The 23,269-nt window shown below is 40.9% G+C and overlaps 2 protein-coding genes across 3 annotated transcripts; both read right to left on the bottom strand.

Annotated features, from left to right (window-relative positions):
• Window positions 1–124: 124 nt before the first annotated feature.
• On the bottom strand, window positions 125–10,302 carry cables2a (Cdk5 and Abl enzyme substrate 2a). 2 transcript variants are annotated; one of them, XM_074643455.1, is made up of 9 exons: window positions 9,692–10,300; window positions 8,598–8,690; window positions 6,717–6,794; window positions 6,455–6,554; window positions 6,175–6,343; window positions 5,980–6,077; window positions 4,589–4,695; window positions 4,225–4,429; window positions 125–2,984 (listed from the first exon to the last, which is right to left on the bottom strand). In XM_074643455.1, the coding sequence occupies exons 1-9, from the start codon at window positions 10,267–10,269 to the stop codon at window positions 2,844–2,846; spliced, it is 1,569 nt and encodes a 522-aa protein (XP_074499556.1). In that variant the 5' UTR covers window positions 10,270–10,300; the 3' UTR covers window positions 125–2,843. The 2 variants fall into 2 exon arrangements, with proteins under 2 accessions (XP_074499556.1, XP_074499555.1); XM_074643454.1 differs by lacking the exon at window positions 6,717–6,794 and having other exon boundaries at window positions 9,692–10,302.
• A 2,575-nt stretch (window positions 10,303–12,877) lies between these two features.
• xkr7a (XK related 7a) lies at window positions 12,878–21,378 on the bottom strand. The gene is made up of 3 exons (XM_074643453.1): window positions 20,278–21,378; window positions 16,590–16,789; window positions 12,878–16,422 (listed from the first exon to the last, which is right to left on the bottom strand). The coding sequence occupies exons 1-3, from the start codon at window positions 20,886–20,888 to the stop codon at window positions 15,467–15,469; spliced, it is 1,767 nt and encodes a 588-aa protein (XP_074499554.1). The 5' UTR covers window positions 20,889–21,378; the 3' UTR covers window positions 12,878–15,466.
• Window positions 21,379–23,269: the final 1,891 nt, after the last annotated feature.

Below are 23,269 nucleotides of genomic sequence, written 5' to 3'. Positions count from 1 at the left end.
TTCCACCTGACGCCGCTCCACAGCGCACTCTGGCTGTGACCGCTCCATCCATACCGCTTCGAGGAGATGAAAACGGCTTCATAATAATGATTGATTGTTGACTCAAAAAACAAACAAACATCACTTTTCAGTGTCTGAAAATATATTTGAAAAACATTAATTTTACAATATTAAAAAAACAGAATAAATACCCATACAAGTACAACATTTTCTGCAGTTACAGTTACATAGGATGTTTATCAGAATACATTTTTCACCATTGCAGACAATAACATTTTTTGATTATCTTTCCCATACAAGAACAACTTCAACATTTAAAGATCTCTACAGCAGCAAGCCTCAAATGTCAACATTAAATCACTTATGATAAGATGGTTAACCTTTTCACTGCCACTGTAGTTTCAGGCACTTTTTTCCATACTTGTACGCCTAAATCTTAAGAGTTACTAGGGCTGCACCGATGCCGCATTGGATAACAGGTCGATACTGACTCAAATAGCTGGATCGGGTATCTGTAGCAATTAGGCCAATCTATTCAGTTGAATTCTATATGTATATACTACATAATAGAATTTTAATTAACTGAACTAAAACTGAAAAAGTTGGATCGGTGCATCCCTAAGGCCCTGTCTACACGTATACAGATATTTTTAAAAACAGATATTTTGCCTCTACGTTTACGCCGGACAGACAGAGTAGTGTTACGCCAGGCAGACACACAGCTGCCAACCTCGCATACTAAATGGTGTGTCCTCAACAATGCATGCAGCACCGTGGCTGCTAACTCTCCTGGACGGGTGAACTGGGGACTGTTTTGCACACACACTGCAGCTGGCGCACCGCTGCTTGCAACACACCAATCTTGTTGGTTAACGTTTAATAATCGGTTAACGAGGGTCGGTTATCTGTTAAAAAGTCAGTCATTTTTGCGTTTGAGGACGGAGAAATTTTGTCAAACGAGGGTCGTGTGGACAGGCTTTTTTTATAGACAGAGGGGGAAAATATCAGTTTTTTTTTTAAATATCTGTATACATGTAAACAGGGATTATGAGTTACTACACAATAAGTGTAGTTAATACATGTGGTACTTGTAGTTATCTGTCAAAGCACTACAAGTAGTTACCTTCCACTGACATACAATAGGAGCACAGGTGATTTCAGTGATGATGGCAACAGTAATAACTTTTAAACGTCTCTTTGGGTTAGATTTTATGAGCCATTCAAAGATATGAGAAAGTAAATTTCCTGAGAACTGAAAAATATGACAACTTGCCAGACTAATGACGAATAAATTCCAGTGCAGTGTTTTTTGTATATAAAAACATATCCCTGGTTAATGACATGAACGATAAAAAACATTTACTATAAATATTATGTCACCACAATCCTGTTTCCTTGCAGTATAACAGTGGTTATACTGTATATATCAGCACAGTCTGGACACGCAGCTGCCGCAAGAGTCTGAACTAATATTTTCTTTCTATTCAGAAGATAAATATGATATTGGCGGACATAAAAGTATTGAATAAACAAGGCCACTTTCTGCCTTGTCTAATAACAGACTACAAACTAAAATAATGTTTTCCTTTAGCAATCTACAGTGTCATGTTTCAGTCTAATGGCTAAAAACACCTCAATGTCAGTGGGTTTAAAAAGGCATTTACAAAAACAGTATGGTTCTTTGTAGTTCAATATATATACTATACAGGCTGTGTATAGTAGTGAGAAAGGTGCAGGAGAAGAGTCTTCCACAAACATCACAGCGGGTTCACAGAGGGAACGGTAGCGCCGCGCTATGTTAATTGTCGTGCAAGCTGAATATGGAGTCAGATCAGTCTCAAAATTAATGAATGCACACATTCACAAATGTATTTTGTGATTTATATATAAATGACTCCACAAATGTGTTTCAATGCACACAAAAATAGTTATTGTATATAAATGTAAATCCACATAAAAAAATATGGTTCACAAATATATTTCAGATGCACACACACAAATATTTCTTGTTTTGAATAAATGTAATTTATATTTCTTATTTTTATATTTATATACAACGATAACTATTTTTGTGTGATTTGAAAAAGAGTCATTTATATATAAATCACAAAATCCATTTGTGAATCTTTGAGTGCATTCATTAATATTGAGACTGATCTGACTCCATGCTTATCAGAATCAGATCATTTATATCACATATAATATATCATTTATATTAGATTATCAGTGTGTTCTCGTGGGACGCGGAGAAAACAGACCAGACGCCGAAACTATCGTTGAAGATCGCGAGCCGGCAGCAGAGCTCCGTGGCACGGCGCGTCCTATGTGAACAGTCCAATTGATTTACATGGGTGCCCAAAGGACGCAGGCAGCGCTGCTCTGAAAACCGCAGTGCTTCACGGCGCTTTCGCGGCCTATGTGTACCCGCCATAAGTTTCATTTAAATAGGGGGTTAAGAATACTAGGACGTACCAAAAGAAATGGGTCACTGGAAATAAAAGCACAATTAACGTGCTCATTGAACATCTCTAACATAGAGTTCATGACTGCATCAGCAACATCACACGTACAAAAAGACATTCAGGGAGACACACATGCCATCAAGTCTAAAATATGGGAGTGTAAACTAGTTATCCTTCATATACAGTAAGTGACTTAAGTCACGACCGACAGAAAATACATAGTACCAGAATTATTTGTGTCAAACACCACAGCTTATAAACTGGTCAATCCAACACACACACACACACACACACACACACAGTCCTAATTACTTCACCACACACACACTTGCTGATGTTGTTAATGAAACCAGCAGATTGTCAGACATCACCGTATCCAGACTAACCTTGCTGCACAAGTCTGCGGTAGTGTGGCATGACCTTGCTCTCTGGTAGGTACAGTCCCATTTCCAAGGCAACCAGCACTGGGAACTCCAGAGGAACCAACTCCCGTCTGTTGATACGGAAACGCTCCTCCAGCTTCTGCTCGTCCACAGGAACAAAAAAAGAGGAAGAGTTACAGGAATACATGTTATGTGGTTAGGGTCTAAACATGTAAAAAGATGCAGATGATCATCAACACTGAAATATTTCTGATTTTTTATGGCATACAGACATACTACACTGACTTTTTTATACTATAGTATGACATTTATACGACTTACTATACATGACTATTTTTTTATAACATACCCATGACTTTTTTTATGACAATACTATACTTGTACAATACCATACTTTTTCATGAATTATTCATGACATACTATGACATATTTTATAATATACTATGACATTTTAATGAAATACTATACTATGATCATATTACTTTGTTATGGCATACTATATGGCCTTTTTTATAACGTACAATATGAGTTTTTTATGGTATACTATACTATGACTCTTTCATGAAATTTTTATGACATACTATATTATGACTTTATTTATTTTTTATGGCATTCTATATCATGACTGTTTTATGGCATACTATACCGTGACCTTTTATGGCATATTATACTATGACATGATTTTTTTATGGCATACTAGTAAAATTTTTATGATATATGACACTGACAGTTTTATGGCATACTATATCATGATTATTATGATTTTTTCATGACATACTACACTGACTTTTTATATCTTATTACATTTTATGGCATATTACATGACATTTTTAATGACATACTATACTATATTTAAATTTTATGATTTTTTTTACTATACTATGATTTCCTCTGATTCTTTTACATACTATACTACAATATTTTTGAACTTTTATGACATACTATATTATGAATTTTTTAAAGACATTTTTTATGACATCCTATATGATGACTTTTTATGAGGCTTCTATAACATACTATACTATGACTTTCATAAAAGATTTTATGAAATTTTTTATAACATACTATACAATGACTTAATTTTTCATGACTTTTTTATGGCATACTATACTGTGACTTTTGACATATAATGGCATACCATACTATGATTTTGTTATGACATACTATACTATGACTTTTTGTGACATTTTTATGGCATACTATGACATTATTAGAAAAAAAATTATTATCTATAATCACATCACTGTCACTCTTGCTATGTAATTTTGAGTTCAACTGTATAGTTCCTATTTTTATTTCTATACTTATTTATGTTATATACTATATAATAGGTCACCATATCCTGCTTTGTTTCGTGTTTCTACTCTATCTTTACTCACATCAATGAGCTGTTTAACTTCTGGCTTCCGCAAATCGCTGCTGATCTTTGCAGCCAGCAGCACGCACGCTGCCGCCACCAGCTTCCTGTTCTGCTTGTTGAGGCAGCCCTGCAGCACCAGCTTCTCAAAGTAAACAAAAGCCATCGCAATGGTGACCGGCTGTAGACCGCAGTCGTCGCTCATGGCCCGCATCTCCCTCTTCAGGCTAGTGGAGAGCAGGGGAGAAGTCACAGTTACTGATTGGTTTTTCTAAGAAAGAATGCACTGTGTGTCAACCAGATTAAAACACAATGAAATGTGAGGAGCTACAACAAGGTTCAACCTTCAAACGGCTCTTAGGGGATAGTTAGTAATCTATCTGTACCTTCTTATCTTGCTCAGAGTCAGCTTGATGTGAGGAAACTTCTCCCTGAAAGTCTCATTCATGTCCTTCTTCAGGTCAGATGGTTTCACATACTCAACAATAGTCGTCTGCACAGATGAAAACCAAACAAGGATGTCAGTAGCTACCGTTTCACACACACTCATGCTAGAGGTTACAGTCTTGTGACATATATATGATCTACTCAGCAGCAATAAAACCATGTGAAAACTGACATAATGGATGCGTTTTATTCTTTAACAGGGCCGGAGTTTGGTTCAGAAGTGGACATCTGCTTCCTTTTACAGACGTTACAATAATTTACAAGTTAAATTAAACAGCCATGTCCCTGACTTCTGAAACAAACAAGGACATTAGAGAACCAGTGTGTTTACATGCATGCACTGAAGAAACTAGCATGGCTCTTCTTATTTTAACTGTAGTAGTGACAGAAAACGCTGCGTCTGTGACTTCCTTTTCTTTGTGTGTGTCTGAGCAGTGAGAGGACAGACAGAGCAGAGATTTCCTTCACAGCATCTGAATTTAACAGTCCAATGTTCAGCGATGGAAACCGGTTTATTACCAATGACTAATGATTAATTAATTTAAGTTTATGCTAAAATCTTAAGTTGCAATGAGGCAATGAGCATCCTAGCTTATAGCTGGCAGTAGCGACAGTGGTTGCTACAGGTCTGATGTTGCCGACTAGAGCCGCAACTATTAATCGATTAGTTGTCAACTATTAAATTAATCGCCAACTATTTTGATAATGGGTTTGAGCAATTTTCTTAGAAAAACAGTAAAATTCTCTGATTCCAGCTTCTTAAAATAATGACTGTAATATCTTTGAGTTGTGGACAAAACAAGAAATTTGAGGATGTCATCCTGGGCTTTGGGAAACACTGATCAACATTTTCTGACATTATAGTCCAAACAACTAATCGATTAATCAAGAAAATAATCGAAAATTAAAATAATTGTTAGTTGCAGCTCTAGTGCTGACTGAAATTCCACGAAAGGATTGAACAGCCTTCAATATGCACAATCCAATAAGTTAACAAGTGTGTACGGTCTCCCCACAGCCTGTAATCGGATACAAAAACATTTTATAACATTACTGCCTACAACAGGCAAGAGAAAATATTTATGACTTTTTAATTTATCTTTTTTCAGGAAACTGAATTCAATGCTTTTTAAGACTTTTCAAGACCTGCAGATACCGTGTTGTTTCAGTTTTAGTCGAACTTTGGATGGGATAATCCCTTATCCCGATTACGCAAAACTAGGTTTCTCATTTACATCATGTTTAAGAAATAAGCTTACTGGAGAAATCTGTGTGTATCCTGAATATTTAACTGCATACAAACGCACTGAATTAAAAAGAACAAACTCACCACGTATGATGCAAATATCAGAACCCTCTTGTGTCTCCCGCAGGGCCACTGGGGGTCACTGAGCAGGTAAGGATCGTACTCTACCACCTCCTCTACACCTGAAAAACATTAAAAAAAAGAGTGAGCAATAACATCTGATGGTGAGTTAAACAGTGAAGAAGCAGATGTGTCTGTTGGTCTAAATTGGAGACATACCTGGGTCTTGTGCTACGGTGCTGTTCAGACGAGCTGGGGTGAAGTTCCTCTGCCCGTTGCCACGGAAACGGGACTGAGGGGTCTGAGCCGTGCAGTTCTCTGGTGCACCGCCGCTCTTCTGTCTCACCAAGGCATTAGTCGGGTAAAGGAACTGAGCGTATGACACCGTCTGAGGAGGGAAAATTAGTCTGTCAGCAACCTTCAAATCAAGCAGATTTATCGGATTAATGAGAGTGTTTCTGTTCCTCATCATCGTATTATATATCACATAGACATTTACCTTGGAACAGTCTCCAAGCTCCACACCTTCCAGGGAAGGAAGCAGGTCAACCGCCACCACAGACGACAGTCTCTGTCTCTGAGTCTCCTGCTTCAGATCACTGTTCAGAAAGAGTCACATTTGTGTTATTCTCACTACACGATGAACTCACGCTGCCCTTCCCTGAGAATGATGATGATGATGATAAATCACGCAGGAGGATGATGAAAACATAAAAGTAATGGGTGGATGCTCTCTGCTTGGGGTGGTGCTTTATTTGTACCTGAGGTGAGCACTCTGTCCATAGGGCAGCACTGAGAAAGCAGCACATAGCGACCGCTTGGCACAAATCACCACGATCCTGCAGGACACAGCAAGTACAGGCAGACAAAACAGATGGTGTGTCAGTCTACAAGCAACAGCTACAGTCACTACTACTCAGCAGCTACTGTACTCACGATATTCGTCATTGATGGAGCTGCAGTGACGGCAAAATCAGTCACAGAGCCACTTCTATGTTGATCTGAGTCACTACCAAAGCTAAACTGCTATCAACAACTATCTAAAGCTATCTAAAGCCCAAAGCAGGGGGAAAACCTGAGAGCTGGACAAGCCCCAGTTTGTGCCTGTTGTGTATTACATTCGAGTCACAGATGTAATAATCTCTATAAACAAATTCTGCATTCACATGTAGATGCTTATCTGTCGTCAGACCGGAAGCAGATGGGTTCCGAGATTGTAGGGATAAGTAAAGACCTTTTGTTAATTTATATTTTTTAAGCAAAAATGCAAAAAATTCACCAGCAACAGCTTCCGTTTTGGTTCCAAATGTAAATATTTTCTGGCTTTCTTAGCCTTATCAAAATTTCTGACTGACTTAACCTAAAGTTAATTATCATAGAAGACTGAAAAACAGTAAATACTTATATTTGAAACCAGAATGGAGGCTGTAGCCAGTGATCTTTGGGAATGTATGCTTTGTTTCTTTTTTTTTACCATTAATAAATTATCAAAACTGCTAATAGTACTCGATTCATTCGATCGAGTACTATTAGCGGGTTATACATTTTAAGAAAAATCTGATGCTTATATCGGTGACTCAAAGGTAATGTTAATACATGAGGCACAAACTGGGGCTAAGCGCTGGACTAACACCAACAAATGCAGTGCACATTCACTAGAACTCTATTGCTCTGACAAAAATATGGACAAACAGACCACTCACGGTCTACTTACAACCACTGAACACAACAGTGCTTTTGGCAACTAAGAAAACTGCAAACACACCAGGAGCTTCAGCTCTAAACAAAACACCACTCAATAACATACAGTCAGCAGACTCTGGGTCTCAGAGAGAGATATCAGATCTCTTACAGGGGACAATATCGCAACACAGAAATCTACTTCTGCTAATTAGCTTAGTTATATAACCTAGCTTTGTTTCAGCTCGGTAAGTAACACGCACTGCCTCCAACAGAAAGTCAGACCTGTGGGGAAATTTAGGATTGCTTCATCGTTGTTTTGCACACACCAGCAGAAAACACGTGACACATATTCAGGTATGTGGGCATGAAATGTTGGTAAAGTGGAGGATAAATGTAAAAAGAAGAAATGGGAGTCAAAAACACATGGTTTGACTAGTGGGAAAGAAAACAAAAAACAATGACATTTTGTTTCCAGTATCTAAAGACAAGAGTAAGAAAACATTATTAATATAACACCACACTTTTGTTTTTGGACACGGGTCAACCAGCTTAACAACAGTGTGATGTTTCAGTCCTGTCGTACTTTGGGGTTACCTTACAGTTGCTGCAATATTATAGGGTGTTACATTTCTACACTGCACCCCCTTTTGGTTTTGGCAAAGCTTCCAATGGTGATTAAATTCACTGTAGCAGTTGCCGCGCAGCAGCTGTACTGCTGTGATTCCTCTGCAGGCCAAACTAAGTCTCAGAGTGCCAGAGTTAAGCGGCTTATTTCAATACTCACAGGAGTATAATACTGCTTGTGAGTTAAAGGCATATTTCAGAGTCCAAAATAAAGCAGCCTTTGTTTTGTTTTTTACTTTTCTCTGACCGGAAAGTTAGTGTAGCCGCATTCCTCATGGGTTCCTCTATTATATATAGTATTTAAATGTATTTGTTTACGTAAATTGGAGACTCACCTACATCCCCTGGTATCATACTGCCTCATACTCTTGATGAAGTGGACTTTCTTTGGCGCCCTGGGTCCAGGAGAACCAGAGACATTCCTCAACCTGAGTAGAAATTATGAAAAAACACCTCATTAATGCTTCAACCAAACAAAAAGGACCTTCACATGATATGGCTCAATCTGTAATCTGTGATGTAAATTCCTTTAAAGGTCCCATGTCGTGCTCATTTTCAGGTTCATACTTGTATTTTGTGTTTATACTAGAACATGTTTACATGTTGTAATGTTCCAAAAACACATTATTTTCCTCGTACTGTCTGCCTGAATATACCTGTATTTACCCTCTGTCTGAAACACTCCGTTTTAGTGCATTTCAATGGAATTGCAACGGAATTGCGTTGCTAGGCAACAGTTTGGGTCCATGTTTACTTCCTGTCAGCTGATGTCATTCACATACACTGCAACAGGAAATAAACTGGGACACATTTAGAATGTTTACGTTTAAAACCGTGTAATGGTCTAAATATTGTATATTTGTGACATCACAAATGGACAGAAATCCTAACGGCTTGTTTCAAACGCACAATTTCTGAATACGGGCTGTGTGTATTTCTCCGTATATTGATATATATATATCTATTTGATAGTTTAACAGTATTTATACAACACTTAAACCTGCTTTATAATATAAAAGACCTGAAAATTTCACTTTTTACAATATGGGACCTTTAACACAGATTTGGAGGTAAAGCAAAAGTAGAAGGTCAAGATTTATTAGGTATTTTCTCCAAACAACACCTCACATCATAAACCTGACAACAACATTTAATTTAAGGGAAGTGACTGTGATTTACAATATATATCCAAGAGCAACAGTGTTCAACATAGGAAAACACAGTGAAATAATCCTATTGTTAACCTATACTGTAAATCCATTATTATTCATACATGACACCTCATACATTGTTTTATATGTTAAAGCAGCTGGAATATGACTCCATGAGAGAGAAAGTGACTCTTCCTCTGATTATACCTGCTGGTTATGCGGAAGTGAGTAGCCTGGTTAAAGGCCCATGTTGAGACACCGACCACTACTATGCTCACCTCTGCCGTGAATCCAGAGAGTTCCCGGCCGGACCCGGGCTCAGAGCGGCGGGCGTGGACCTGACCCGGGAGCAGGACTGGTGTGTTCCGGGCCCAGGAGACAGAGGGGTGTCCGGGGTTAACGTCTCCACCGCGCTGACACCCTCCAGAAACACCTCGTTGGCCCCCACAGCGGTGGCCCCGGCGACTCCCGGGGACATGACCAAAGAAGGTCTTGTAGGAGTCGGACTGAGTACCGCTGGAGCACTGGAGGACGAGCTGCTGCTGGCGGCGGCCGGCTCTGTCACCTGGGTGAAGGGTTCTTGGCTGCCTGCCGGCGGGAGCTCGACCGCTGCTCCTCCGGCGACTCCTCCGTCTGCGTCCCGGAGCCGCTGCTGCTCCTCGGCGGCTTTTTCCTCGGTGTTTCCATCGGTAAACTGACACTGTGGCCGTCCGTCGAGCGAGATATTATTGAGAAACAACAAAGCCGCTTGTCTCCGCCTCGAGTCCTTGGCTTTCCTCCGGTGTTCCCGGTGTGTTTTAGCTGGTTTCGTGGTGGAGCTGCCGGTGGACTGAGGACCGCAGAGAGCGGTCGCCATTCTAGTTTGAAATGTGGCCGTTGAACGCGAATGCAACGATAGACCGGTAACCAAGCGTTAGCCACGCCCACCTGCGCGCTGATTGGCTGTGAGGGAAATTATGTATCTTGCTCGCAGTTGATTGGCTGTAGTGTAATTAGTGGGAGGAGCTCTGGAAACAAAGGAAGTATACACCAAATTCACCAATTAAATGTGATGGCTGATTCATTTATATTTATATGAACTTGTTTAACAACTTTTTTTTTCAAAGGTCTTTTTATTAAAGGGACTGTTTGTAAGAATCAGAAATGCTTGTTAACAGCGACACCTGTTGCCGTGAAGTCAACGAAAGTCAGCGTCGGGTTTCGCGCTTGTGCTCGCTCTAAATAGACATGAACTAGCATTGCTCAACACAGTGAGGCGACACACGTCAGCTAAAACCACAATATCACTCTATATTTCACCTGCTTGGCAGTAATGTTAGCTGACCGATGGTCTCTCCATGAATCAATGCTGATCCTAGTCTTGGCTTTTCCTGCTTCAGCCGGAAAGAAACGTTATCATCTCCGACCGCAGCCGGAGTGAACAGGGGAGACAGCGGCACGGTCGGAGAAAATAACGTTTCTCGCTGCGGAGCTCCGTCACTTCACAAGACACGGGAAACCTCTGTTTGTCTGGAGGAGCTGCAGCAGTTATTTCTGCACAAACGTCCACTGTACATTCACTAGATATTCTCAGAGCTACTAACTCTTCTGCAGTGTGTAGTGAGCGCTCATGCACGTGAGGTGGAGCGAGAACGAGCGAGATGTGTGAGTGAAGACAAGCAGGCGGAGGAGCGGTCTGAACAGCGTAGCCAGACGCGAGCGCGCATATGCGAGCGCGCATTGGAAACTGACCCGGTAGATTTATACGTGTAAAAAGTTACAAACAGTCCCTTTAAACCACTTCTTTTTTTTTTTAAAAGGTCTTTTTATTAATTGTCAATAATCAGTAGAACAGTCACTATACAGGGAAAGTTAGTTTTTGTTTTTCTGAACAACAATCACCCGTGACACAACACATCAATCAATCATACCTGACAACAACATACACACAGAAAGCCACAGCTGGCCATAAAAAGACCTAACTGATTCTCAATCATGGATACATAAAATTCAAGTTGTAGAGAATACAACACAGGGAGAGTATCCGCAATAAGTCATGAAATAAGAAGAAGAAGGAGAAGAGAAAAAAATTTAATTTAAAATATATATATAAATACATACCTACATACACACACACATACACATATATACACATATATACACATACACACACACACAATTCACCAATTAAATGTGATGGCTGATTAATTTATATGTATATGAACTGGTTAAACCACATTTTTAATCAAAGCTTAAACCTAATTTTTTCTTCTTTTCTTTTTAAAAGTGTACAAAAACAGATTTCCTTCTCTCTCTCCAAATTTTTCCAGATTCAATTCAAGGGCTAAAAGCTGAATATAAAAAAATAAGTTATGTCCATCCAGTCTGCTGTTGTAAATGATAATGAGTTGTTGATAAATGGATTTTAGGCCAGACACCCACAGACCTTTCCCATTAGGTGGTCTAACAGTCAATTTGAAGCGCCTTTCTGATGAATTTAAGGAGGGCCTAGGCCAAACATGTTTTACATTGTGTTTTCCCTTTGAGGAAATAGCACTAGCTATTTATTTAGCATTTGTCAGAGGTATGTGAAACTGTGATTGTGGGATCATAGACAAGCTGCTTGTTCCCTCATTTTACTGCAGTAATAGGAGTCAACGGGACAGTTTGCACAGGATCCACTGACTCCCCATTGACTTGCAAACATGAAGCTTGAGTCTAATTTCTCCGAGACCAAGACTGAGAAAGCTTTTCCATCTTCTGAGTGGAAGTGATCAATAGAATAGACTGATGGAAATCCTACTCAGTTTAATTACAATGATAACAACATATCAAAGAGTGTAGCCTATATAGTGTTTGAGAATATGTTTGTCTGTTAAGAGGCCACTGACCTTTGTGGATATACTGTAGGTGGTGGTGACAAGTTCAGAGCTGCTAATCCATTGATCCGCTGCAACACAGAGATGGGGTTTAGTCTCAGTCTAATCAGATGAATCAATCAATCTGCCTTCTTAGACGTATCTATCTATCTATCTATCTATCTATCTATCTTCTGTTATGCGCTTGGTAACATTTCTGAAAATGTTTAAGTTTAGAATCAATGATTACGCACAAATTACAAATTTATTTTATGTCGATATATTCAAATCAAGTAATAAATGCATTTTAAGACTACATTTTATTGTGTTTAGGGAAGAAATTAGGGAGAATTTTGTAAATATATATACTGTATATAAAACAATAAAATAAAATAAATAAATGAAATATACTTATGTAAAGATATTTTTAATCTCAATGTATTTCCTGGTTAAATACACTGTAAATGAAAATAAATGTATAAAATATAAAATTTTTTTGCTTTTTTCACAACATTATTCCATGTTGACCGTAGCACGTAGTATTATCTATCTATCTATCTATCTATCTATCTATCTACTGTGTTTTAAAGTCTCCTGTTCTGTGTAAAAAGGCACTAACAGCAAAAGTCAGGTAAACACATTGCTCTTTATTTTAGCAACAACAACATAATGAAATTGTCTTCACCTTCTTGTTAATCTTTTTTTTCTTGCCATGAACAGCAACAGTCTGGCATGACCAGTTTAAGGCTTTTTGATTCTAGCTTTGTTTGTGTTTTGAGGTACAGCCCCGCCCAACTCCTGCCACAACAAGCTCATTTTATGGTACACTGTGTGGTTGTTGCGTGATGGACTCAAACAGTTAGCACCATAATTGAAGCCTCTCAGGCTATTTTCTTTTTTACTGCAACAGGGGTGGTAAAGGTATTCAGTGGGCTATTTAGTTATTTATTTCAGTGTCATCTGGGAAAACTGAGCTGACTGGACAGTGTTTACAACAAAACTGTCTTACCTCAGTGACACAATTTCAAATTAATTTAAATGCACAGGGCAGGACTCCCCTCCCCCACATACACCCATACACATGCTGGTATGTGAGCTCACACACACATACACGCAAACACACACAAACACACACATACGGTTCAGAAATGTCCCTCTTGTGACTACTACTATAGAAAAACAACCCTGATAAAGGAAAGTATGGTAACGCATTCGTTTACAGGTCCATATATTCTTCATTTCATAGGAAGGTCCCTGGAAAGACCATGGTAATTTAGCACTAATTATAGTTAAATGAATACCAAATAATCAATTCCAATTAAAGGTACAGTGTGTTGGTTTTGGCAGATTGCAACCAACTGAGTACCCCTCCGCCCACTCCTCCCTTTCCAAGACTGCAAAACCGTGATAATACCATTTTCCTCGCTTAACATAGTAACGCTGGCGTAACCACAGTTTTGCACTCTGCGGCTCACATTACTGCAGTTCCACAAGCGAGTCAGAGAACTACGGTGGCCTTCAGGTAACAAAAAAAATGCAAAAGGCTCTCTCTAGAGCCAATGTTTGGTTTGTCCATTCTGGGCTACTGTAGAAACATTGTAGCAACATGGCGGACTACATGAAGAGGACCCGCTAAAAAGTCCACAACGATTCTTAGTTTCAGGGGATTATACACTAATGAAAACATAGTTATGAATATTATATTTAATTTCTGCCAATAGATCCCCCGAAATGTTAAACACTGTTCCTTTAAAGGCTAAGCTAGTTTAACCTTGACTCTTTCAGTCAGTGTACAGCAGGTCAAAAATGTGTCATTTGGTGAGTTTGCAATTCATCATATATGAAGAATCAAGTGTCCAATAATAAGTGGGTGATGAATACATTATTTTGGGGTTCAGATAGAGCAGTTCTTTCCTCTGGAAATCAATAACTCAAATTTTGTCTCTATTTTACCTAAAATTAAATATGTCTTTCTCGGAAAGGTTTTGAGTAAATTATAAGAAAATAACGGACCTGTAAAATTAAGCGTTACCACAAGTACCACATGCCTGTACCATCAATAATATCAAAGCTATTCCGAGTCTGCAGCTAATTTTTTTTCTCTACATTATTCAGACAACAAAGTATGGATACAGTACAATTACAGACAGTGCTGTCCCTCTGTAACTTCCTCTTCATTATACAGTTTAATTTACATGGAAATTAAAGTCCTGTTTCCTTTGCTGTGTAAGGTGGATGCAGTATGAAAATACAACCGTTGAGAGTCCTATCAGTAGAATACATCCTGTAAATGTAAATCATAATGTAGCTATTGTTCAGCGTACACATTCTGAACGAAGGTGCATCTTATTGGAATAATAGTGATGGCATGTCCCGAAAACAACAGATTGCTTGTAAACACACACAAATCTCTTTTTTTGTTCTAGCTTACCTCAAAAAAACAAATATAGTACCACAGGAATGTTGTAAATCCCACTAACAGCATGTAAAATGCCCGAAGCCTTGTCACAGATAATCACATTTTCAACTGTTTTTACATTCAACTTAAATGTTTTCTATTGAACTGCCCTTCAGATATGAAAGCAGCATTTTCAGAGACTCCTTCAACATGAGTGAGTAGTTATGGAAAATTATGATTATGATCATCAGTGCCAGTGTTGTTTTTATTGTAGACTGTGTTTTAAAATTACAGTGCGAGTTCACCATATTTAAAACGCCTCTCACCCATCTTGTTCAGTGATGTTTCACTTCTAGCTGCCATAAATAATCATGCATGTTGAAGGCTCGTCTCTGTTGTTGTCCGCCTTGACAGGATGGTGCTGAAGCACCTTCACTGAGGAGGACTTTTCTGCCTCTGATTGACAATCAGCTCCACTTCTCTGCCTTCCTGTGCTCCTCTCTAACTTCACTGGACAGCAAGCTTTTTTTTGCTAACGTCGACCTCTTCCTGTACCACGCCCTGACCTGAGAAATGATACAGAAACCGAAATATGCACCATCATTAGACGAAACATCACAGCACTTTGCCTTTGTAAAAAATAAAGACACCACATCCGTCCTTTCGCCTGTTTGTCTCCACTGCCTGACAGTACAGAGAGCAATCAAGTAGGCGTGGAGCTGAAACAGACTGCTCAGTGAGAGTCATCCACCTGCCACTTTATTTTAAGGCAGGGTGTCCGCACGGCAGCGAGCTGAGTCACAGCCCATTCAAGCACATCACACGGTGGTTTCGTACTCCATCATTTCTTTGGGTGTGCCCAGACAGCGGTATTGAATCCTTGGCGTGACCGGGGCGGCGCTTTCCAGCACCAGGATAGTTTTGCGCAGCCGTCGGTCGATGAAGTGAGCGTCCCAGGCGGGGTACTTCTTCCTGGGCAGGTCTATTCGGATGACTGGCCCCTCTGTTCTGGGTGTGAGGTTGGGCATTGGAGCTTGAGCTCCTCGAGGCGGTCGTACCTGAAACACATCTCCATCCACCCCGGACCCCTGCTCTCTTTCTGGCCCTTTAGTTCTCTGAAGGGTCCTGGGGGGGCTGCTCACCACGTCAGGAGGGAGGCTGGCAACCGGGGACGCCAGCAACTCCACAGGCACCTCCTTCTCCACAATGTAACCCCACCCTGACACCGGGCCATCAGGGTGCAGCAGACAGTAATACACAAACATGAAGAAGGTGCCCAGAGCGTAGCTGCTGGCCACCACGCACACCATGATGACGCCGTAGAAGTCTGAGGAGCGAGGGTCGCGGTACAAATACCAGGCGGTGGTGAGCGCCACGTTCTCAACGAACACAGTCAGGCTGTAGATGAGCATCCTGCAGCGGGTGCGACCCTCTCTCACGCTGAACCAGCAGAAAACGTACACGATGCCAACCATCATGTTATAGATGATCTCCTCCCATTTGGACATGCAGAAGTCCGTTTCGCCTTGAATTATCCAAAATGTCATGATGCACCAGTGGGCCACGATGAAGATGCCGAAGTAGAGCTGGAACACGGAGGCGAACAGGGCGAAGGCCAGAGTGCGGGCGCCGATGGTGAACAGGTGCCACAGGATCTGAACTATGACGGCCTTGTAGGTCATGGGGAGCTTATCGTCTCGGGAGTCCCTCAGGACTTTCTGATAGGAGGCGACCATCCAGGCGAGGGATACCAGCGAGGCAGAAGCTGAAAGCCCTGGAGGGACAGAAGGAAGAGAGAGAGGAAGAGAAGTTAGACAGGATGGAAATGGCTCTACATTTCTCTGCTCTGTGGGGGCCTGATTGAGTGACTCATCGTGCACAGCGTGGGCTGCAGACGTGTGATTGACTGATGTGGTGGATTGGCCATTTTGGGACACTCACCCTGAAGGGGCAGCACCTGCCTGGCCTGGATCATGATGCTGAGCTGCAGCACCAGCTGAGGGGCGCTCTTCAGGAAGGACTCGAGCAGACGCAGCATGCTGATGTCAGCGCTCTCAAACATCATGCGCCAGTAGTAGTGACGGCGCTCGGGGTCTCGGTGCAAGCGGCTCTGCACGCCCAAATACAGGGCGTGGACATACCTGTGTATCAGAGGCAGACGCATTCATCAGTATACTGTGCTTCAAAAACATTTGGACATCAAACACAGACTCTCAGAAGTCATAACTTTTGATTCCAAACTCTGGGAGCTGTCAGTAGTTCTTGCCAAAAAAGCTGGTTGCTCGCTCCTCTGGGATTTCAGACCAGACTGAAACTGAACTAAGCGGCTCTGTGGTTTTAATTTTAGTGCAGGCATCGCAGGGGGTGAAAGAGAGCTCATCTGTGATCTCTCTTCAAATAAAATCTGAGTCAGAGGGCTGCAGAAAAAGCCAAATATGAGAACAGAAATCCAAATAAATGCTCTCAGTCTAGTCTTCAGATTGAAGGTTAGAGGGGGGAAAAAGAGCTCGCTATAAATCCCTTGTTGTGAACTCCTGAGCTTTGCTGACATGTAGTCCCACCCCCATCTCAGCTTGTTCTATAATGACCTTGTATAACAAACACATCCTTTTGTAGACACACCGGGTCACATGCATGCACTGTACAAACATATTACTGCACAAATGTGTTGACTCCTATTTGCACCGTGCAAACACACAATGTGTAAATCATTACCTTTATCATTACATCATTTGAAAAAGAGTGGTGGTTGCCACAGAGGACTGGAGCTATAAATGTGTCAGTAATTGCCTCTGGGAGAAGGGTCAGAGGAGCCCTATGTCAACAAGCCCAGTGAACCACAAGGGAGGTTTGTGTAACCCTTTTGTGTTCTGCTTCCCGCTACACAAAGTGTGCCTTGGGATGTAACACACTGAGAAAATAGAGCATACGTGCAGTAATGAGGGTCAAAGACTCAGGAGGATACACTGACACACACAAAGACAGAATTTCATCACACAAACACACACACACATCGGCCTGTAACACAACCCCATATCCCATCTCTTGTGTGCTGACATTTAATTCTGGTAGCCGGCCCAAATTGATCCTGGTTCACCTGACTAACAGTGTATCAGTGACGGATCATTCCAGAGTTAACAGCTGAGGGTAAAACACACAGCCGGTAATCCTCTTAATGTGCAGACACGCTGGTCTGAGAGCAGCGTCAATGAACGGAGCACACAGCTTTAATGGCATTACCGGTAATTCTGTGCCGCCACAATGTTTTAATGTGCTCCTGGACACACTCTCTCTTTCACACACACACACACACACACACACACACACACTCACACACACACACACACACACACACACACACACACACACATAGAACTCTAAGTCTCCAGGAGGAAATAAGGAATCAATATATATTACCCATAGGGCTGTCTAAAGAGGCAGGAAGAGAGCGACCACAAAGAAAGATACAGACAGGGAGATTATGAAGGCCTACAGATAAATCAAACAATTGATTCACATCTGATTCCATCATTCACACATAATTTGTCCTTCTATAACATCCTAGTATGTCTATAAAATTCATCACTTGATTTATGGCCAGATTAGGAAAAGCAAGGACAGCATTTTTAAGACTTGGAAACATCTGGAAGTCGACACATATAACTAGAAACACCAAGATTAAGTTATACAACAGCTGTGTACTATCTGTACTTCTATATGGTGCTGGAGAATGACTGAAAGAGACATATGGGCAAGCTTTCCAGCTTTCACAATACCCGCCTCAGAAAGATCATGAGGATATTCTGGCCAAGGAAGATCACAAACCATGAACTACACAAAACGACAGGGTGCTTGGACATGGATACAATATTGATAAGAAGAAGATGGAGATGGCTTGGACATGTATTAAGGAAACCATCTGATGACATGACAAAAGTGGCATTGCGTTGGACACCAGAGGGAAAACGCAAAAGAGGGAGGCCCAAAACAACGAAGGAGAGATGAAGACGAGAGGATACAGCTGGAACAGCATTGAGAAGAAAGCAAACAACAGAGATGAGTGGAGATCCTTACTCCTTGCCCTATGTGCCACCAGGCGCAACAAGGACTAAGTAAGTAAGTAAGTAAGTAAGTAAGCATGTCTATAAAATACAACTTGTCTTTGAATATCATCACGTTTTGTCTAAAGCCTCCTCCACCAGTTCAGCTGGATGCTTCCTCCCAGCTGGCAGCAGTTCAAGCCTGTCAAACCCTATCAGAGCACTCTAAGCCTGAGCACTGCCTCTCCTCTCCATCACTGACTGAGAGGCTGACCTACAGACCTACTACAGTACCATCCGTGGTGTGAGAGAGGAAAGTGTACGCTGGTTTGTTTTTAGTCTCAGAGCGTAGCCCGGTAATTAAACATGTTTGGGCTCAGCTGAGAGGAAAACAGACTGAATCTAAAAAAAAGCTGCTGGGAGATTTGAGAATATGGATTTTTGCAAAAACATAAGAGCAGGAGCCTCAAGCTAAGAACTGAAAATACACTAAACAGTGAAAGGGAGGCGGGTACACATATCACTGCAAATAGAAAGCAGCTCTCATGACATTTAAGACTATTCATTTTTCTTCAGCAGTCAGGCTCTTTCTTGTCCAAAACCCCTTAAAGACAAAGAGGATTTTTTATTTTTTCTATGTAAGGCGATTGGTGTGGATGAGTTGATGATGAGATGATTGACCTAAAAGCAAGGGGTTGGGGGGTTGGAGGGGGTGGAGTCAAAGTGTTTTACATAAACATTCAAGAACATTGCCACAAAGTGGAAAGGACCATTAAGACATAATTAAAACAGTTATAAAATCATTAAAGATTAGAAAATAAAAACAAGCTAAAAATAAAAGCTAGGATAGAAGCTAAAATAGAATATAACACACAAGAGTAAAAGCTCTAGTGCAGTATGTAAGATCATTATCTGGTTTAATAAAAGGCAGCAGCAAACAGGTGTGTTAAGTGTTAAGCTTTTTTACTAAAGTAAATGATCTGAGTTATTTCTTCCACTACTGGCTATAACTACAAGCAAGATGATTTTTTTTTTGTTACTCAAAGCCACTCATTTCAACCTGCTGTATAAGTAGAGCTCTGTGCAGGAATATGAACCATAATAACCAGGTATACAAATCCTATTTCTCTGTATTATCTGTATCTGTATTATAGCTCACACCAAACAATACAAAAAGACATTCTGGCATTTTTGGGCACACAGTCCTCCCTTAATGATTATAAGCGTTTAGCTCCAGGGAGTGATGCTGCATGGGCTTTGGGAGGATGCATGTGCACAGAGATGCACACAAATCAGAATCAGAATCGGAACCAGAACCAGAATCAGAATCGTGTTTATTGCCAGGTGTAAGAGGTACAGTATACACTAAGAATTTGCTTTGGTTTTGTTGGTGCAAGTAAACAGTATAATAACAAAAGAATAGATAAAAACGTTAGAATAAAATAATATATATATTTATATTATTGTATATATTGTATATATATACAATATACAAAATAAGCTACAAACAAAAATAAACATGATATAAACAGATAGTGCAAATGCATAATGTATAGTCCCCCCCACCCCTCTCTTATGTTGAGACTTACCTCCAGACCTGTGCCAGCTGAAAGATGTGAATGATGGCCTGGAGGAACCAGATGAAGACTCTGCAGCAGCCCCGGGCTCCTCCCCCGGTGCCCGGCCCTGGCAGCCCCCCGGCCCCGGGCCCGGCCCCGGCCCCGGCCCCAGCCCCAGCCCCAGCCCCGGCCTCCACCGAGGCAGGGCGGCCAGCGCCCCGCTCCGCCTCGCCGCTGTCCTTGGTGCTGAAGTCGCCGCTCTCCTCCGTTCCAGACGCCGCAGCAGCAGCCACCACGGCGGCCGCAGCGGTGCCGCTGTCGACGCTCTCCGAGAAATCGTAGGCGAACCATCGGAAGCTCAACACTTGCACAACCACGGACGGGATTATCACAAAGACCAGAGTCAGAGCAAAGCACCAGTAGTACCTCCTTAGGTAGTAGTCGGCGGCCAGCCACAGGTCTGAGGCCCCGTCCGAGAAGAAGACCAGGAGGGCGCAGAGCGTCCAGCAGCAGTCCGGGAGGGAGTAGCGCTGCTCGGCGAGGCGCTGCTGGGGAGGCCGCGGGTCCGACCTGGAGGAGGCACACTCAGCTGGGAGCTCATTTCGGAGAGAGACGGGTGCACCATCAGATTTCGCGGCCATGTTTGTTGTAGGGAAGAGAGTGAGTAAGAGATGGGAAAATGATGGAAGAGGGGGAGGGGGGTCGGTCTGGATGCATGTGTGTGTGTGTGTGTGTGTGTGTGTGGGAGAGAGAGGGAGGGGTGAGGAGGCAGGGAGGGAGGACCATGGGAGGTGAGAGATGGGGAGTCACCACCGCTCATCAATCAGCAATCATCATGATAATATGGAGAAATAGGATTTTAATTGCGAAAAATTACAAGCTGCAAGTGATGATTTTAGAGAGCAGATTGGTACCTGGTTATTATGGTTCATATTCCTGCACAGAAAGCACGAGCTCTACTTATACAGCAGGTTGACATGAGTGCCTTTGAGTAAAAAAAAAAAAAATCATCTTCCTTGTAGTTATAGCTAGTAGTGGAAGAAATAACTCAGATCATTTACTTCAGTAAAAGTACAGTTGAGTATAGTAAAACAATCTAAAAAATACTATAATGAAAATCCTGCATTCATCATTCAGCTGTGATAATATGGAGAAATAGGATTTTAATTGCAAACAATTACAAGCTGCAAGTGATGATTTTATAGAGCAGATTGGTACCTGGTTATTATCCTTCATATTCCTGCACAGATAGCACGAGCTCCATACCTATACAGCAGGGTGACATGAGTGCCTGAAAAAAAATCATCTTGCTTGTAGTTATAGCCAGTAGTGGAAGAAAGATCATTTACTTCACTAAAAGTACAGTTAAGTATAGTAAAACAATCTAAAAATACTATAATAGAACCATCCAGACCTCTCAGGTCATCTGGATCAGGTCTGCTTAGTGTCCCCAGAGTCACAACTAAACATGCAGAATCAGCGTTCAGTTTTTATGCACCAAATATCTGGAACAAGCTCCCAGAAACCTGCAGGACCAACTCCAACTCTGAGTTCTTTTGAATCAAAGCTTACAACTTTCCTGTTTGCTGCTGCTGCCTTTTATTAAACCAGATACTGATCTTATACTGCACTAGAGCTTTTACTCTTGTGTGTTATACTTTATTTTAGCTTCTATCCTAGCTTTTATTTTTAGCTTGTTTTTATTTTCTAATCTTTAATGTTTTTGTAACTGTTTTAATTATGTCTTAATGTTTATGTAAAGCACTTTGAATTGCCCTGTTGCTGAAATGTGCTATACAAATAAAGCTGCCTTGCCTTACCTGCCTTAGTAAAAGTACAGTAAAGTATAGTAAAACAATCTAAAAATGCTATAATGAAAATCCTGCATTCATCATTCAACTGTGATGCAAAAGTACATCACCATTATCAGCAAAATGCACTATTAGATATACTGCAACATCAGTGTGAATGTGGAGCATTTTGTTATTGTAGCTGGTTGAGGTGGAGCTAGTTTTAAATACCTGTTCAGTCGCATGGTGCCCAACCCTAGGGGTCAAAAGGGTCATAAGATACAGTAAATCATAGAGGTGGTAAGATGAACACTGGGGGAAAGAAGAAGAATTTGTTTTCATTTTTTGGACCTTTCTCTAATCTTTGCTTTTTTTTATTAAATATTTGAAAATTTTACCTCTTTGGGTTTTAAAAATGTTTAAATTAAACCATCGGAGAGGTTTAGATGGGAAATCTCTTAGGTGGAACTGCTAACACAGATACAAGGGGACCCAACTAGACAGTCTTCTTAGCAAAAAAGTTGGGAACTACTGGGTTAATTTTTAACAATACATCATATTTTATAAGATTATCATAGGTATTTTAAAGTAGTAATTATAGGTAGCTGTCAGATAAATAAAAATAAGTAAAATATACAATCATTTTAAGTACAAAATGGAAATACTCAATTAAAGCGCAGACTTGGATCTAGAGAGGTCCTATATAAATAAATGTACTTATACTTACTATACTTACTTAATATACTTACCTACTCATACTAGTACCTCAACATTGTACTTTAGTAAATGTACTTTCCATAACTGTAAAGTTAAATTTCAATGGCACAGAAAGCAGTTAGAAAACGTCTATCGCATTTGCACCCCTGTGCTCTGGTGTAAAACTCAACTCCTTCCACTTCCACTCATGTAATCACGAGGTTATGTTTGCAGTTAAGTGTTATGACATCTTAAAGAGGTCTTTGTGTCTCACCATCATCCTGAGGAAGATCAGCTGAGTGAGCCTCGTCTGCCTTCACTTGCCTCAAGTCAACCATCTGATCACAGTTTCCCAATGTGCTTGGGAGGGGTTCCTCTTTCTGTGCTCCTTCCTCTCTTCTCTGAATCAACTCCTCGGCTAAAACTCTGGTGACTTGGGCTTAGGCTGTCGTTTATTGCAAAAGGAAACACTACAGTTACACTTTAAGCTTGTCGAGACTCTCTTGGAGGTAATGATCCTCTCACTACTGGGTGTC

This window comes from Sebastes fasciatus, chromosome 8 (assembly GCF_043250625.1).
Source record: "Sebastes fasciatus isolate fSebFas1 chromosome 8, fSebFas1.pri, whole genome shotgun sequence".
NCBI classification, from domain to species: Eukaryota; Metazoa; Chordata; class Actinopteri; order Perciformes; family Sebastidae; genus Sebastes; species Sebastes fasciatus.
Note: the sequence above shows the minus strand (reverse complement) of the source record. Positions and strands in the feature narration are given on the sequence as shown.